The sequence below is a fragment of the Bidens hawaiensis genome, unplaced genomic scaffold (genome assembly GCF_021521415.1).
Source record: "Bidens hawaiensis isolate Kalapana, Puna unplaced genomic scaffold, B.hawaiensis_p1.1 tig00036649_1, whole genome shotgun sequence".
NCBI lineage: Eukaryota > Viridiplantae > Streptophyta > Magnoliopsida > Asterales > Asteraceae > Bidens > Bidens hawaiensis.
In genome coordinates this window covers 94773-111482 of record NW_027496389.1, presented here as the reverse complement: position 1 = coordinate 111482, position 16710 = coordinate 94773, and the positions used below count along the sequence as shown (strand labels likewise).

At 38.1% G+C, this 16710-nt stretch overlaps 2 protein-coding genes across 2 annotated transcripts; one reads left to right on the top strand and one right to left on the bottom strand.

Moving 5' to 3' along the window:
• Positions 1–10400: 10400 nt before the first annotated feature.
• LOC143588638 (NAC transcription factor 32-like) lies at positions 10401–11968 on the top strand. Its single transcript, XM_077069594.1, has 3 exons — positions 10401–10611; positions 10930–11207; positions 11353–11968. Exons 1-3 carry the CDS (start codon positions 10449–10451, stop codon positions 11758–11760), a joined length of 849 nt encoding a protein of 282 aa, XP_076925709.1. The 5' UTR covers positions 10401–10448; the 3' UTR covers positions 11761–11968.
• A 786-nt stretch (positions 11969–12754) lies between these two features.
• On the bottom strand, positions 12755–14604 carry LOC143588639 (mitochondrial outer membrane protein porin of 34 kDa-like). Its single transcript, XM_077069595.1, has 6 exons — positions 14510–14604; positions 14314–14381; positions 13994–14104; positions 13726–13812; positions 13426–13634; positions 12755–13351 (listed from the first exon to the last, which is right to left on the bottom strand). Exons 1-6 carry the CDS (start codon positions 14556–14558, stop codon positions 13045–13047), a joined length of 831 nt encoding a protein of 276 aa, XP_076925710.1. The 5' UTR covers positions 14559–14604; the 3' UTR covers positions 12755–13044.
• Between the last annotated feature and the right edge of the window lie 2106 nt (positions 14605–16710).

The following is a 16710-nucleotide window of genomic DNA, read 5'->3' as shown; positions in this document are numbered from 1 at the left end:
TGGGATGAAAAGATATGTGAAAAGACACCAAAAAACGGAATATAAACAAGTATTTTCGGTATTGACAGCTCCACACCGTGGCCCACGGTTCAGACCGTGGGCCATGGTGGCCTCCACGGTGGTCCAAGAACCCATAGTACGGTGTAAACTGTTGGTTTTTAGCTGAGTTGACCGTGGGCCACAGTTTTGACCTTGGGCCACGGTGGAACACTTGCTCAAGTTCTTGTTTTCTACATATATTTCTCGTTTCAACTCCGTTTTCCTCGCCGTTTTCGCCCACGATCTCGTAATTCCATATTCTATCGTCTCCTACCTGCAAGTATACGAGTAAACGTAGTCATCTAAATCAACAAGATAAACCGATTAAACGCATGAACATTAACGGCCTTAAACCACTTAAGGGTTGTCCCATGGACCACCCGTCAGCCAACCCACCCCACCCTGGGCACGTCACACCGCGCGGCCTGGGAAGGGGGCTGGTCGTACAGCGCCTAGTGAAACATGCAGCTTATTTTCGGATTTTATTGTTGTTTTATGTCTTGTCTTGATCCTTTTTGCATGCAATCTCTTGTTATTTACATCCATACTTGACCAAGACCATTACCCTATATAAACACCACCAATTCCTTCATTTCCCCCCTGCTACAACTTCAAAAAAAAACTCTCTCAAATTCAAAGATCTAAAGGTTGTTTTAGTTGTTCTTGAAGGTTTGACTTCCAAAAGTCAAACTGAGTTAAATCTTTCATTTTAATTAGCTTATATAGTCTTGTTAATACTTGAATACGGTTGTACAACATATATATAATATACACCCCTTATTACCTTTGGTGGTTACTTCTCTGATCCCGGTCGGTGAAGTTTCGGGCCTTGTAAGGCAAGGCTACATGGAGGACTTTCGTAGTCCTTGATATATATATATATATATATATATAAATATATATATATATATATATATATATATATACTTATATAACTTGTTTATACATACTTGTCATGTTTAACTTCTGCTCATTTTAGTTTGCATATCATATTTATGAAGTTCCATGGTTATAGGTTTGAAGATACTAGCCTCGGTTTAACCGTAAATAGCTCCAAACCGTAAACCGAACTTATTTACTAGTTTTGTTAAATAATTGTTTAAACATGCTTTATGTTGGATTTAAGTTTCTAAAATCATATATATAATTTCTATGGTTATGGGTTTATGAAATCTAACCTCGGTCTTAACCCAAAACAAGATCCGAACCGAAAACCGAACTTTCATTTAAAGACTTTATTGTTAACTTTTTGTTTGTAAAACTTAAGTTTCATCACTTATAAATTATTATACAAATTCTTTGATATTTGGGCATGTGAAAACCATCTATGAACTTATTGTGAAATGGAAACCGAACCAAACCGAACTAAACCGATTTTCACTCGCTTAAGACACACAAGTGTGTTTTAGCTATCAAGACTTGTATAAATATTTAAAAATACTTTATAAACTGATTTTAATTGTTTTCTTAAATACTTGGAAATGTTGGATCCAACTTGATCTCATAACAAAGTTTGTACCGACAAAACCGAACACTCGCTTAACGGAAGTTGTTAGTTCTAAAACAATAGAACTACATACTTGGTTAAGTCTTATTAAATTTTATTGAGTTATCTCATAACATTCATTATGTTGGAAAGTTGACTTTGGGTTTGACCAATTATCAAGACCCGAACCGACAACCCGAAACACTCGTTAAAACCCGTTTTAGTATCTATATTATAAAGGGACTTGCATTCTTGCATTTTTACCCACCTTATTACTTAACATAGGTTGAGTAAATAATAAGGCTAGATACTTTAACCCGGTTTCGAGCAAACTTATATTTTTAAACGACTATTATTATGTTTTTCTTAAATATTTACATTTTAAACCTTAAACTTTAAATTGTTTGCATTTCTTGTCATTTATGTCATTAAAGACTTCCTACACGACCTTTCTAATACAAGACTTCCTTTTATCTAGACCTTGATCGTAAACCTCATCGTTCCAGTTACTCGTCATTTTACCGATCAAGTTTATTACTTGAATGTAAGTGCTTTCATACCCCGTTTTCCATCTTTCGTTTTAGGGGTGATATTGCATACTTATTCAATCTAAATGTTTTATACTTGAATCGTAAACCACAAGCTTTATTGCTTATATGCTTATGTGTTTACCGCTTTTGGTTGGTTGATCTATTAAATCCTAGTCTATTTGGCATCCCTTTATAGCAAGGTGTCGTTAATGTATTCTTATTAACGGTAACTATAAATCCTAGTCTATTTGGCAACCCTTATAGCAAGGCGTCGTTAATGTATTCTTATTAACGGTAACTATAAATCCTAGACTATTTGGCATCCTCTTATAGCAATGTGTAGCTAATGTGTTAGCGATCTCATATTATCCAAATTGTTGCTATTATTTATTGTTTTGTATACAAGATTATGGCATTTCTTATTATATACATATTGATCAAAAACTATGAAATTGCTCACCAACCTTTATGTTGATAAACTTTATTTTATTCAATGTTACAGGTTTGATTATAGTTGACTCGAGGACTTGGAGAAACCGTTATCAAAACTATTAGGATATTAGTAAAACGAACAATATATTATTTGTTGTGATTGTTATTGTGTGAACAAGTAGTGTGACTTATTATGATTTTATGAAATAAAATGAGTTGCTTATATATTGTCACTTTAAATGGTGTATTGTGTTTTTGGGCAATCAATTGCACCCCGGCATGTTCAGCCGCCTTTGGTCGGGGTGTGACAAAATGGAAGGGGCACCCACCGTTCCGGTCACTCGACGAGCCGGCTCATCATCCGGGCGTTCAAAAAAGTCGAGGACGTCGTCCTCGACAAATCCTAGCACACCTAACACACCCTCCGATGCTCGTAACTTTAACCTCGTTGACGAACACGACGCGGTTAACTTAGACAACGAAGTACCTTAGTTGGCTCGAGCCCACGGCAGAACAATAAAATATAATACAAAAAAATGGGAGGGTTCGCCGTCGTCACGATTCAACCCCGCGACCAGTGAAGAATCCGAACGTCTAAACGAGGTGCTCGATCGTTTCGAAACACATGTCGTGGTTATGGGAAGCGACATGAAAGCAGCCACTGAATATCAGGGAATGGTGGACCAGACGTTTCAACTAAAACAAATGAAAGAAGACTACGAATCACTCGTAAGAGACAGGTTACACGAAGAGGTCGCATTATTGCAACGGTGACGACTTAAAAAATGCACGAATATTATGGGATATTAGTTTTTTTTTTGTTATGTATTTTTTAATGTTTCTTTTTTAATTTTAATGTATTTTTATTTAATTATTTAATTTAATGAGTTTTTATTTATTTAATTTCATTATTCAAAGAAAATAATAAAAAATGGTGACGTGGCACTGGATGGGCTACAACACCATTACACCCTAAAAACAAATTCCTACCATTTGTTGATTGGGCGCCACCGCAATTCACCCAATTTGTAGCCCCTCCACTACGCATAGCATTAGAATATACATTCAATAAGTGTTCATCAAAGTTTCCTTAATTTAGTTGGAAAAACATTGTAAGAAAATGCAAATGTCACAAGTTTAAATCTTGAAAATTAAAACAATACGTAAGTTTTTTTTATTTATTGTGTAAGTTTTATTCTTCTTTTCACTTTTTAAAAGATTGTCTCACAAAAGACAATAATTGTTTAAACTATTAAACCAAATCTAAAGAAGATAAAAATGTATATCACGTGCCCCGCATTTTTATTACTTGTCTCAGGGCCAAACGCTCCTAGAATTCTCGTAGCTGGCGCTGACATAGTTCCGAGGATTCTCGGAACTGGCCATTGTTATGCCATTATCACATGGGTATTGAGATGTTAATTTAACCAATCTTTCACAAAGACACGGTGGTTTTAAGTTTCCTCACTTAATATATACCTCCCGGACGCTTCCTCCCGGAACCCTACCTCCCGGCCGCCGCCACTCTTCCCTCTCACCGGAAAATCCTCCCTTCCACCTCACCTCAGCCACCACACCTCTCTTCCACCACACCTCTGCCACCACACCGGAAAACCCTCTCTTCCACCACACCGCCGCCACTCTTCCCTCAGCCACCACACCTCACCGGAAAACCGGCTCTCCGCCACCTCACCTCAGCCACCACCACATCTCACCGGGAAACCCTAATCTCCCACCTTCACTCTTCCCTCTCCTCCACCACACCTCAGCCTCCACACCTTCACAGTCGCCGCCAACCGACCCAGCCGGAAAACCGGAAAACCATCCACAGTCGCCGGAAACCCCTCTCCACAGCCGCTACCACTCCACAGTCGCCGGAAAACCCTCTCCTCCACCTTCACTCTTCCCTCTCCACCCCGCTGCTTTGACCACGATCCACGGCGGCATGGATTCAGAAGAATGGGAACATCCACGTAATCGGAAAGGGAAACGGAATGGTCATCAGACTCAAGGTAATAACAAGGTTTTATCGAAGTTTTTTGTCTCAAATCTTCCCCCAAAGTGTTCTTCGCAAGACTTAAAAGATGTTATGGGTAGCTTTGGTCGTTACGAAGGTTCCTATATAGCTAGGAAGCTGGATAAATGGGGCAAGAGGTTTGCTTTCGTATCGTTTTCCGAGGTGAAAGATGTCAAACGGTTGGGAGATGAGTTATCAGACGTATGGATCGGTTCGTATAAGTTGTTTATTGCGATTGCTCGGTTTGTGGATGGTGAGAATCTACATAGACCCGATTCTGGTAATAGGAGGAAGACGGCTTCGGCTCCTGTTTATAGTCATGCAAAACCTAGTGGTCAAACAAACCCTAGTTCCGAAGGATCCGATAGGAATGGGGTTCCCTATGCATCAGTTGGTAATGGGCGTTCCTTTGTTGATTCTTTGTTAAATCGGAACAAAGTAGATGAGATTAAGGTGGATGATTCGGTGGAACGGTTTTCTCATTGGAAGGGATGTGCTCTTACGGGGAGGGTGGTGAATCTTCACATGTTAACTTCTCTGAAAAAGTTGGTTCGGAAGCATGGTTGGAGATCATTAGAGATTAAGTATCTGGGAGGGCTTTCAGTGGTGTTGGTATTTTACGTTAGTGGGGATAGGGATGCCTTCCTGAATGACAAAGACAAATGGTCAGACTGGTTTGAGTTTTTAGAACCTTGGTCCGATAGAACTAGAGTGGAGGAGGGTCGGATCGCCTGGCTCCAAGTTCATGGGGTTCCGGCTCAGTTGGTGTTAGACGAGGTATTCGATTTGATTGGAAGCAGATTTGGCAAGGTGGTTCAATCGGCTTCCTTATCAGGTGAAGAGAACAACTTATCGTATACTCTCATCGGTGTGTTGAGTAAAGAGTGCAAACGGATTGTGGATCGGGTGGACATTAATTGGAGGGGAAAAATTTTTAAAGTGTGGGTGGATGAAGATGTTGGGGAATGGATACCGGAATGTGTAGTAGAGTATGAAGAGGATGATGGTTCCGTTTTACCGGAGGAGGATAAGTGTGATGATAATATCGTGCAGGATGAGTTCCATAATGTGCATCGTGAAGAGGGCGAATGTTCTCAAGCTAATGAGTTTTCTGTCAGGGAACATGCTGTTAATGGGTTGGATGGTTGTGTGAACGATAATTCTAACGTGATGGTCGGTGAATTTTCGAACTCTTATGATCATTCTAATGAGGAGGCGGTCGAGAATGGTAACGTTGATAGTACTAATGTTTCTGTGTTGAAAGGCAAGGGACATAAGAAGTTCAGACGGAAGTCTTTATCTTCTAATCGGAGTGGGGGTAGTGGTTCTAGGGAGCGTCCTAAGAAGAGACCAAGGGAGGATAAAGATTTGTTTGATCTTGATAGGTTCATCGGTATTATGCACGTGCCTTCGGATGTTACTAGGGGTATCGAGACAGGTGTTGAAGGAGTGTTCTTAACACCGGATCTTAACAAAGGGATGTCTACTAATACGGAGGTGGTTCGAGACATCGAGGGAGAGACTGCGGAGCCCTCGATGATTGGTAGAGGTATAGATCCGGTGCAACACCAAGGTCCGATTGAGGTGGAGTTGGAGAAGACCATTGAGTTGAGTAAGGCGTTAGGTGTTGAGAATTTGCAAGATTTTGTTTCTAATGTTAAAGAGGTTCTTGTTTCCGAAGGCTATCAAGAAGGTGTTCAATGAATGTTTTTTCTCTGAACATTCGTGGGTTAGGGAGTTCTAGCAAAGCCGATTGGATTCGAGGTCTTCGAGTCCATCATGAGGTTAGTTTTATTGTTTTACAAGAGTCGCAATTTGTTTCCTTGGATTCTGTGGATGTGGGACGGTTTTGGGGTTATGGTGAGTATTCTTTTGATTGGGTTCCTTCGTCTGGAAGGTCGGGTGGGTTATTATCGATCTGGGATTCTCAAGTCTTTCGTATCGAAAGGGTGGTCAAGAATAATAATTGGCTTCTAGTTTCGGGCACTGTGAAAGGAAAGAGTAGCTCGTATCATATTCTCAATGTTTATTCTCCTCAAAATCTAGTTACTAAACGAGCTCTTTGGGGGGAAATTCGTGATTTGATCGAGGAGGGTAATGGGAGGTGGATTGTGGCAGGAGATTTTAACTCGGTTCGGTGTGCTGAGGATAGGCGGAATTCTTTGTTTAATGTGGGTGAGGCCAATGAGTTTAACGATTTCATTGATGATTCGAATCTTCACGAGTACTCCTTGAAAGGGAGGCGTTTTACTTTTGTCGCAGGAAATAAATTAAGCCGTATTGACAGAATCTTCGTTAATTGGGATTTCTTTATGGAATGGCCGTGTGCGGAGTATATTGCTCTCGAAAGGAATAAGCCGGATCATAGTCCGTTGGTTTTGAAAATTGGTTCTTCCAAGAACTATGGTCCCAAACCGTTTAGGTTTTTCAATTCATGGCTTGGTAGAGAGGATTTTGGGACGTTGGTTAAGAAGACGCTTGTTGATGGCTCGTTTCATGGTTCTCCGGACGCGAGATTGTTGTATAAATTTAAAGCTTTGCGTGATGCTATCACTAGATGGGCGATCGATTGTAAAGCCAAAGAAAAGGAGGAGAGGGTTTTATTGGAGCAAGAGTTGCGTGACTTGGACCAAACCTTGGAGGTCCGGGACTTGTTGGAAGAAGAGACATGGTCTTTAAGCGAAATTAAAAGACGGCTAGGCGAGTTGGATAATCATTATTACCGGGATTTGAAGCAAAAGGCTCGGTGTAACTGGGCGATTCATGGAGACGAAAATTCTCGATTTTTTCACGGTTTTATTAATAAACGTAAAGCTTCAAATTATTTTCCGGGTTTGGAAGTGAATGGGGCGTGGGAAACAAACCCGGTTCTCATTAAAAAGGAAGTTTTGCGATTCTTTGCTGGTAAGTTTAAAGAATCTATTACACATCGGCCTCGGTTGATTGGATATGGGTTTTCGGTCTTGTCTTCGGTGGAGGCGGATTTTTTGATCAGTGATTTTTCCGTGCATGAGATCAAGAAGGCGGTTTTTGATTGCGGTGGTGACAAAGCTCCTGGGCCAAATGGTTTTAATTTTAGGTTCATTCGGTTTTATTGGGAGTTGTTCGAGAAGGATTTTGTGGATATTCTTGATCATTTTCATAAGGTTAAAAGTTTTTGCTCGGGGGTTGGTTCGTCTTTTATCACCTTAATTCCTAAGGTAAACAATCCGTCTTCTTTGGGGGATTTTAGACCGATAAGTCTCATTGGTTGTATTTTAAAGACTGTGTCGAAGGTGTTAGTGAATCGACTCAAAACGGTTATGAATAAGATTGTCTCAGAGCATCAGTCGGCTTTCTTATCCGGGAGATATATTCTTGATGGCCCTTTGGTGGCTAATGAGGTTATTGCTTGGGCTAAGAAGAGGGAGAGAAGAATTTTTATGTTCAAGATTGACTTCGATAAAGCCTTTAATAATGTAAATTGGGAGTTCTTGTTGTCGGTTCTTTCTCAGATGGGTTTTCCTTCGGTCTGGTGCGATTGGATTAGTGGTATCTTGTTGGCGAGCAAATCGTCTGTTCTTGTTAATGGATCTCCTACATTTGAATTTGGATGTCATAAAGGCATTCGTCAAGGTGACCCGCTATCGCCTTTTCTTTTTATTATTCTGATGGAGGCTTTTTCAGGTATGTTGAAACAAGCCTGTGATATAGGTGCGTTTCATGGTATTACTCTTCCTAATGAAGGTCCTACTTTATCCCATCTTTTTTATGCGGATGATGCTATGATTATGGGAGAGTGGTCTTCTTTTAATTTTGATAACTTGAAACGTATTCTTCGCATATTTTACTTGTGTTCGGGGCTAAAGATTAATCTCCATAAATCAGTGTTATTTGGAGTAGGTGTAGAAGATGGTGAGATCGATATCCAAGCTGGTTTCATGGGTTGTAAGCCGGGTAGAATCCCGTTTTCTTATCTAGGGATTATGGTTGGCGCTAACATGAATAGGGTGGTTAATTGGGAACCGGTTGTGTCCAAGTTCAAGAAGAGGCTATCTAAATGGAAAGTTAATTCGTTATCTATTGCCGGTCGGTTAACCCTTATTAAATCGGTGCTGGATAGTCTTCCCACTTATTATTTTTCGCTTTTTAAGGCACCCAAGAAGGTTACCAATGATTTAGAAGCTTTGATGAGAAGGTTCTTATGGGGTGGTTCGGATGAAGTGAGGAAGATGTCATGGGTGGCTTGGGAGGTAGTCACCAAACCTATAAAAGAAGGGGGTTTAGGTATCGCTCGTTTAGAGGTTAATAATCAAGCGCTGATTACTAAATGGCTTGGGAGATTTCTAAATGATCATCACGCGATGTGGAGAAGAGTAGTGTTGTCTATTCACGGGTCCTCGCGCTGTTGGGGGCTTGCTCCGGTTAATAATGGAGTTCCCGGGGTTTGGAAGAATTGTGTTATGTTTTGGAACAAATTTAAGGTTGATGGTGTGGGTTTTAATAGAGTGATCCGGGCCATAGTTGGGAATGGTCGCCAAGTTCGGTTTTGGACGGATTTGTGGTTGGGTTCGGCGCCGATTATGGACAAGTATCCGTCCTTATATGCGGTAGAAAAACATAAAAATGTCTTGTTAGCAGATCGGTTGGTGGTCACTGGATCTTCTCGTCGCATTGTGTGGGATTGGCTTAGAGCTCCTTGCTCCCAACAGGAGGTGATCGAGAAGCAGGAGTTGGAAGATCTCCTTCAAGGGGTGGTGATGGTTGACCGTGAAGATTCATGGTCTTGGGCGGTTGGTAGCTGCAAAGATTCGAGGTTTCGGCGATTAAAAGATGGATGGTGCGGTCCGTTGTGGATGCTGGGAGTTCCAGTTTCCAATGGAGCGATTGGGTCCCGAAAAAATGTAATATTTTTATGTGGAGGGCCGTTCTGGATAGTCTTCCAACCAAGCAGGCTTTAGCTAGAAGTCATTTGCATTGTGATGATCATAGTTGCGCTTTATGTGAGAGTAATGAGGAATCGCTCGAGCACTTGTTAACCGGGTGTTTCATTTCTATGGCCGTTTGGAATGCGATTGGTTCATGGTGCAACATCCCTAGATCTTTTGTTTTTCATGTCAATGATTTGGTGGAAGTGCATAAGGTTTGTGGTGCGACGGGGAATAAGAGATTGATTATTCATGGAATTGTCATCATTACTTGTTGGAGGATTTGGCGGGCTAGGAATGAAAAGATTTTTTCGGGCAAGAACACTAAGGTGGCAGAAATGGTTGCGGATATAAAATCTTTGGGTTTTCTTTGGTACAAAAATAGATCTAAGATAGGGGTAGTGGATTGGAAAAGTTGGTGTTTATTTGACGTAACGTGATTGTTGGTTTTGGTTTTTGGATTTCAGCGTCTTTCTCCGTCTTGGTGAGAGTCGTTGGTTGTGTTTGTTTTTAATGAAAGTCAATTTTCAAAAAAAAAAAATAGATTTTGGACCCACAAAGTCTAAGATCGACCGTATATATCCATTCACTGAGTCCATAATAGACTAATTAATTAATAATTTATACTAGTCAATTAGTCATGACCACTATCTAATTTCACGTTCACACGAATTAAAATGAGCCGCAAATCCAGTCGCTAATTGAAGGTGACATGAGTCAAAGCAACACCCACTCCACAAAGCAACAAACTCCAAACCAAATGACGAACTCAATGACACAATGCACGTGGGGTCAACCTCTCACACGTGTCAACCTCCCATTCGCTCGTACCAAAGGCAGCGTCGACCAAACCTTGTTCTCCAAGCATATCCTCTTTCCTAGAAACTCACTTGTTCATCCAGATTCAATCCCCCACGTGCCACCTTTACTTGTATAAATACGACTCTTACCTCTTCATCCACACTACTGTCGAATATTCAAAACCTTAAAACTTAGTATTAATAGCTTAAGCCTTAATCTCATCGAACCGACTGCAGATGTCCGAAAACAGTCTGAATTTGCCACCGGGGTTCAGATTTCACCCTACGGATGAAGAATTGGTGATGCATTATCTTTGCCCGAAATGCGCGTCTCAGTCGATCTCCGTTCCGATTATCAAAGACATCGATTTGTATAAATTCGATCCGTGGCAGCTTCCTGGTAATTTCAAATTCTATTTATTTACTTTTAATTATGCAGTGTTGTAGAACTCGCTAGCCGCTAGGGGTTAATTGGGGTTAACAGGAATTTATATACATATATACCATATTTCATTTATAATTTTTCAATTTTGACCGATTTAACCAAATAGTGACTAATCAGTGACTAGTCGGTGGGTAGGACTAGCAATTAATCGACGCCTGGGCACGATGTGTATAACCATGCTTTTAAGTCAATTGATTGAAGATATTTTATTCAATTTAAGATGAATTTAAATTTTGATCTTAATTGATTTTGTTTCTATTTTGATTTGAATAGATATGGCTTTGTATGGAGAAAAGGAGTGGTACTTCTTTTCGCCACGGGACAGGAAGTATCCGAACGGGTCTCGGCCTAACAGAGCTGCGGGAACGGGTTATTGGAAGGCTACCGGAGCGGATAAACCGATCGGGAAATCGAAAACTTTAGCGATAAAGAAGGCGTTGGTGTTCTACGCGGGTAAAGCGCCAAAAGGCGTGAAGACGAATTGGATAATGCACGAGTATCGTCTTGCTAATGTGGATAGATCAGCGGGCAAACGGAGCAATACTCTTAGGGTATGTTTCTATTGTTTTTATAATGCTAGCCCGTTTCTATTGTTTTTATAATGCTGGCTTGGCTCGGCTCGGCTAGTTAGCTATTTATGTTTTAAATATTATTATTGAATTGTGATTAATTATTTTTATGATTGTATTTGTGCAGTTAGATGATTGGGTATTATGTCGACTGTACAACAAAAAAGGTGTTTTGGAGAAACACGTGAGCTCGGATGTAAAAGATGCTTCGTTTTCAGATATAGAAATCGATACAAAGCCCAATATCACATCATATTCTCCCATGGATAAATCATCGACGCTACACCCTCCGTCGTCAATACCCTATCCGATTAGGAATGATACATTTAATTTTGAAACATCTGAGTCAGTCGGGACCTTTCACACGGATTCAAGCTTAGAACACGAACGAGAAGTCGAGAGTGAAGTAAGAAAAGACGGGTTTCAGTTTGGTTACTTGGATCCTTTTACGGACGACTCGTTTACTGCTCAAACTCGTTATTTCAACGACTATCAACTGTCTCCGTTACAAGATATGTTTATGTATCAAATGTAAAACTAAACACAATGGGGTTTTATGTGGTCCAAAATCAAATGGGCTTTGAGAATGATGTTTTGCAGACTCGGTCCTAGGTTCATATCCCATGTTAATATATCCGTTGGTATCATGCAGCATTCTTTTAGTGAAGGCAAATATATTAATGTAGAACATTTCTTTTTTCATTTATTACAATCTGAATATATTATTAGCTGTTTACTGTTTAGTATATTGTTACATAATCTTTAATGATTTTAGAAACATATAATAAATAGAAAAATAAGAAGAGATGATTTTTTAACTAGTCAACTTTTTAGAAGAAAAATATCAATGTTAAGAAAAAACTAGTGCCAAGTGTTCAGATACTGAATTTCTATGCCCCCTTAACAAGTTAACACTTATTTTAAACAGCTCGGACAGACCCTCGTTTATTTGGCTTAGAACCCGTTTTAGGCTGAACGAAAACTAATTCTACTTAAAAATTTCATATTGACAATAACTAATTTTGCTAAACCCATTCTGAACCGAACACTTTCAAACCCATGACCCAAACTGGATCCTTTAGCTAGACCTGATCAATACTTATTCAATCCCCATTACATTTATAAACCGGAATCTTTAAAAGAATACATTAGGAAATTTTGTAATGAGAGGCTTGTTTATATGTTTTAAATAAAAAGCTTGTTATATATATAAACCATGAAAGTTTTATTTACTTTGAAAAATTGTTTCTGTTTGCCATATCCTTTCAGAAACCAACAGCTATACACCACAGTTTTTTTTATTTAAGATATGAACATGAGTAGAAGTACGCAAACCGGGTTTTTTCAGGAAAGGGAACCGGGTATGGTCACCGGGTATTTGGTGGAACCGGTTTTAGAGGGTCTGGGTCGGTTCCAATTCCAGGAACGGTTCCGAGGAAAAACCCAAAGCCCGGTCCCTACCCGCGGGTAGGGTCAGGTCCGGAAGCGGGTTTTTTTTGCACCTCTGAACATGAGCTAAAAAAAGTGGTTCCTTTTCATTTATTTGTTCAGTTAGGGTTAGACAAACAAACACAGACATAACCTTGATGGTGTTTGTTTACAGCCAAATACATACACAATTTGCTCAACGAAGTGTATCAGATCAATCAAGAAATCAAAACTGGCCAACAAAATTTTAGTGTTCACTTGCTCAAACTCAAATCTGTCTAAAAACCTATGAATTCTAATTATAAAAATGCACCAAATGAAAAACATCATAGCAAACCAAAGAAAGAAAGATATGTCAGAATTACTTTTATTTCCTAAGTCCCGATAACCATCATGGCTTAAGAACCAAGGCAAGCCCAAACTTCGCACTCTTGTCAACCGCCTTGGTGTCAACCTCTCCTGAAATGGTGAAAAGAGATTTGGGCCTCCACTCATGCTGGATCAGAGCATTCGCCTTCCCAAAGTTATTGACACGGGCTTTGACCGTGGTCAACGGGTCCAAAGCATGTTGAGTCCCAACCGTGATTGTGTTTACATTGGTTGAGAAGTTGTGGTTGACTTCCGCACCCACTGATGTGCTGGTCAACAGCTTCATGGTATGGTAGTATGACGCATTCAAAGTTTCACCCTTATCGTTCCTGCAGAAACGTAACTAGATTCATTATCTACAGTATAAAAGTGAACTTTTAGATTTAAAAAGTCAACCACTTACAAAGTCAAAGCAGCAATGAGGTCAGCATTGGAGAAACTAATCCCAGCATTGTATTTAGTGAAGTCCCTGGTTTTGGTGTCAAAGGAAACATCGGTTCCGATAGCAGCACTGGTGGTCCCCAACACACCAGAGAAGTTGACCACAGGGTTTGCGGTCAACCCAATACTTGTGGAGATTCCAGCATAGTCATGCAAGTATTGAAGTTCCAACTACCAGAATAATAAAATATCATACATCTTTTTATATACAATGTATTAGGATTCATTATATTAATAAAAAAACAGCTTAGTTTTCACATACCTTCCCGGACCTTTGATCGGGAACCTTAAAGCTAAGGAGTGCCTTCAGCCCAGGCGCCGGTTCATCAACCACAATGGTTGTCGAGAGCTACATTTATGTTTAGTTAAAGTTTCACAAACCATATTCAACTTCATAAATTCAAATGTAACTAAAGGTTAACTTTTAAATGTTAGGATGTCGAAAACCAAGACAAAATTAAACATTTTAACTACAAATATATAGATACAATGATAATAATATGCAGAAAAAGAAGTAGAAGGTGTCATACATTAGAGCTAGTGTCAACTTTGATATCAGCAGTAACATTGTTCCTTTTCAACTGAGTGTTGACATCTGCAAGAAACAAATCGCCTTTCTTTGTTCCAGATGATGTGATTGCCTGCACGATGATACGGAAACAATAAATGTTAATCTAGTGCAACTAATATTCAAAGTTCACCACTAGTAGATAAAAAGAAAACTGAACCACAATGAAACAGCAATGCCTTCATCATATAGATAGATATATATTCTAAGCATTTATTTAAAACTGAGACATAAACTTATGGAGCCTATTGATTAAAAAGCTAGTAATAAATAACAACTTACAACTCCAGTGGGTGAATAGGTGGTGATGGTGAACTTATGATCGCCCTGGTAACCCCGGTTCAGAAGATCTACATTATTATTATTATTATTAATCACAACAAGATAAATATAACAAATGTAGATCCAACAAAGTTGAATGAATGCATGCACGAACATGTATGAAGTTAGTTATTTAATGAATTAGTTAATAAATTACCTCTGATTTTTTTGCCAATGTCGGAGTAAAGACCAGGACCTTTCACCATGACTGATTGATTTCTTCTTGTAGCTTGAGGCTGAAAATTGAAATTGAATGAATGTATGAATTTATAGGGGGGTGGATGAATTGGGGAAAAAGAAAAGCCCTAATTTTTTTATTACCTGCTCTTTGTGTTTTCTATATTCTCAACCGTTCGATTGGCTTTCATCATTTCTTGGAAAATAAGACACATTTTTCTATTATTTTTAAATCACGTCACCCCATTTTAATTTTTAACTTTTTAAGTTTAGTCATTTATTAAAACCTAGCTTTTGAACCCGTGTATTACACGGGATTTATCAAATTGTCGAAATTTAGGTATTTAATCGTATGTAATTTAGGGGCTTTCTTTTAAATTTATAGATTAATTTTAATATAATCACACACACTTCAAATGTTACATATATAAATTTTATATTTTCTTAAGATTGAAATAATGTTTTAAGATGATATAAAATCAATTATTGGTACCTAAACATATTAAATATGTTTTACATGATCTACACGAATATAAGTTAAATAGTATTTTACAAATTATAAGATTATAAATATTGTATTTATTCCTAAATTTGAAGATATATATTATAAACATATGTCACTAATTATTATAGGATAATAGTTCATAAATCATTATTTAACTAATTTAATAATTCATTGTATGATTTTAAACTTGTTTTATATATATATATATATATAAAATGATTCAAATAAAAATAAGGAGTTTCCTAGGAATGCTAAGAACCAACATATTTTTGACACTTGGTACTACAAATGATGGTGAAAGTACAATCCTAGGAAACTATGTCGGTTATAATGATTAAAGAGTAATTCTAGAAAACTATGTCGGTTATTGGAAATTTTAAATCTCAACCATTGATTAACATGATCTAATTAATGGCTAGAATTTATTCATAGTCTTCCTAGGAAACTATTTGTTTTTAGGATAATCCTCCCATATATATATATATATATATGTATATATATATTAAATTATGTTCAAACTTTCTATATCTAATAGTAAAATTAGATGTAATGGGTTAGTAAAAATTATTGTGATTGAAATTACATTAATTACTTTTTTTATCATATGAGTTACAACTAATGGGTCATATTAATTAAACCCATGGATGAAATGGATTAAGGAGAGTGAAGATTAGAAAATAGGAGGGAAATTAAAGTTAAGATTGAATGTGATCATGACACATCATCATCATTAATTTTATTTATTAGTATAGGTAGATAGGTAGATAATTACATAAAATGAAAATAACTCAAAAAAGTCATAGGTAGCCAATGACTCCTACGCATCCAAAGTCTTCGATTTTAAAAGCGAGTTTTGGGTTTAAATCTCATTTACGATGGAAAAAATAAAGAAGGTTTTAGGTTAGGCTAGATGTTTTCATTTACATGGATTCTAAGAATGATCTTTAGTATTTAGAGAATAAAGATGAGCGAGCGGGCTAATGTCCTGTCCATGATCCAAATTAATCATTCTAAAAAAAACACGGGTAATCAAACTTTTGAAAGGCTACCTTTAAAGTGTGAAATTTGAATGCCAAGGTAAATATAGTTATTAAAAGTTAACAACTAGAAAGCAAACAGGTTTAACTCAAAATTACATCAGTCAATCATTCAATCCAAGTGAACAAGCTAAATTTCACCCTCTTGGTAATCCATAGAAATAGAAACCAAGTTCACCTTAATTTCTTCCATAGTTTTATTCGCACCCTTATATGCCTTGTTAAAGGTATTATCTTTCATTGCTTTTCACATAGCTCATAGCATGACAATTGACAAGAATGAAGCTATGGCCTATTTTCTTGAACCACTTAGTACCATGATTCCTATCAATGAACTTCAGCTTCTCCCCTACCAAGTTCCCACCGTGATATGAATGCTAAAAACACATCAACTAGGGTATGGAAATTCGCTAACGTCGTCTATAATGAGAAGCTTAAAAACATCGACATGTTATCATTGTAGGTTTTACCCCTCACACTATCTCATGATTTAAGTCCTATCATTGTAATATGATGGTAACTAAATCATCCTTGTTTGATAAATATTTTTACTGGTGTAATGTGACGGAGTTAATTCACTATTGTGTGATGAACGTTGTCACGGGTGTAATTTGGTGAAAGTTAAATGATCATAATGTA

Excerpts from the sequence above, each read along its gene's own strand:
- LOC143588638 (XM_077069594.1), top strand. The coding sequence starts at position 10,449 with ATGTCCGAAAACAGTCTGAATTTGCCACCGGGGTTCAGATTTCACCCT. Across the intron at positions 10,612-10,929 it reads CGATCCGTGGCAGCTTCCTG|ATATGGCTTTGTATGGAGAA; the intron begins GTAATTTCAAAT and ends TGATTTGAATAG. Across the intron at positions 11,208-11,352 it reads AACGGAGCAATACTCTTAGG|TTAGATGATTGGGTATTATG; the intron begins GTATGTTTCTAT and ends GTATTTGTGCAG.
- LOC143588639 (XM_077069595.1), bottom strand. The coding sequence starts at position 14,558 with ATGGTGAAAGGTCCTGGTCTTTACTCCGACATTGGCAAAAAAATCAGA. Across the intron at positions 14,382-14,509 it reads CATTGGCAAAAAAATCAGAG|ATCTTCTGAACCGGGGTTAC; the intron begins GTAATTTATTAA and ends ATAATAATGTAG. Across the intron at positions 13,635-13,725 it reads CCGATCAAAGGTCCGGGAAG|TTGGAACTTCAATACTTGCA; the intron begins GTATGTGAAAAC and ends TTATTCTGGTAG.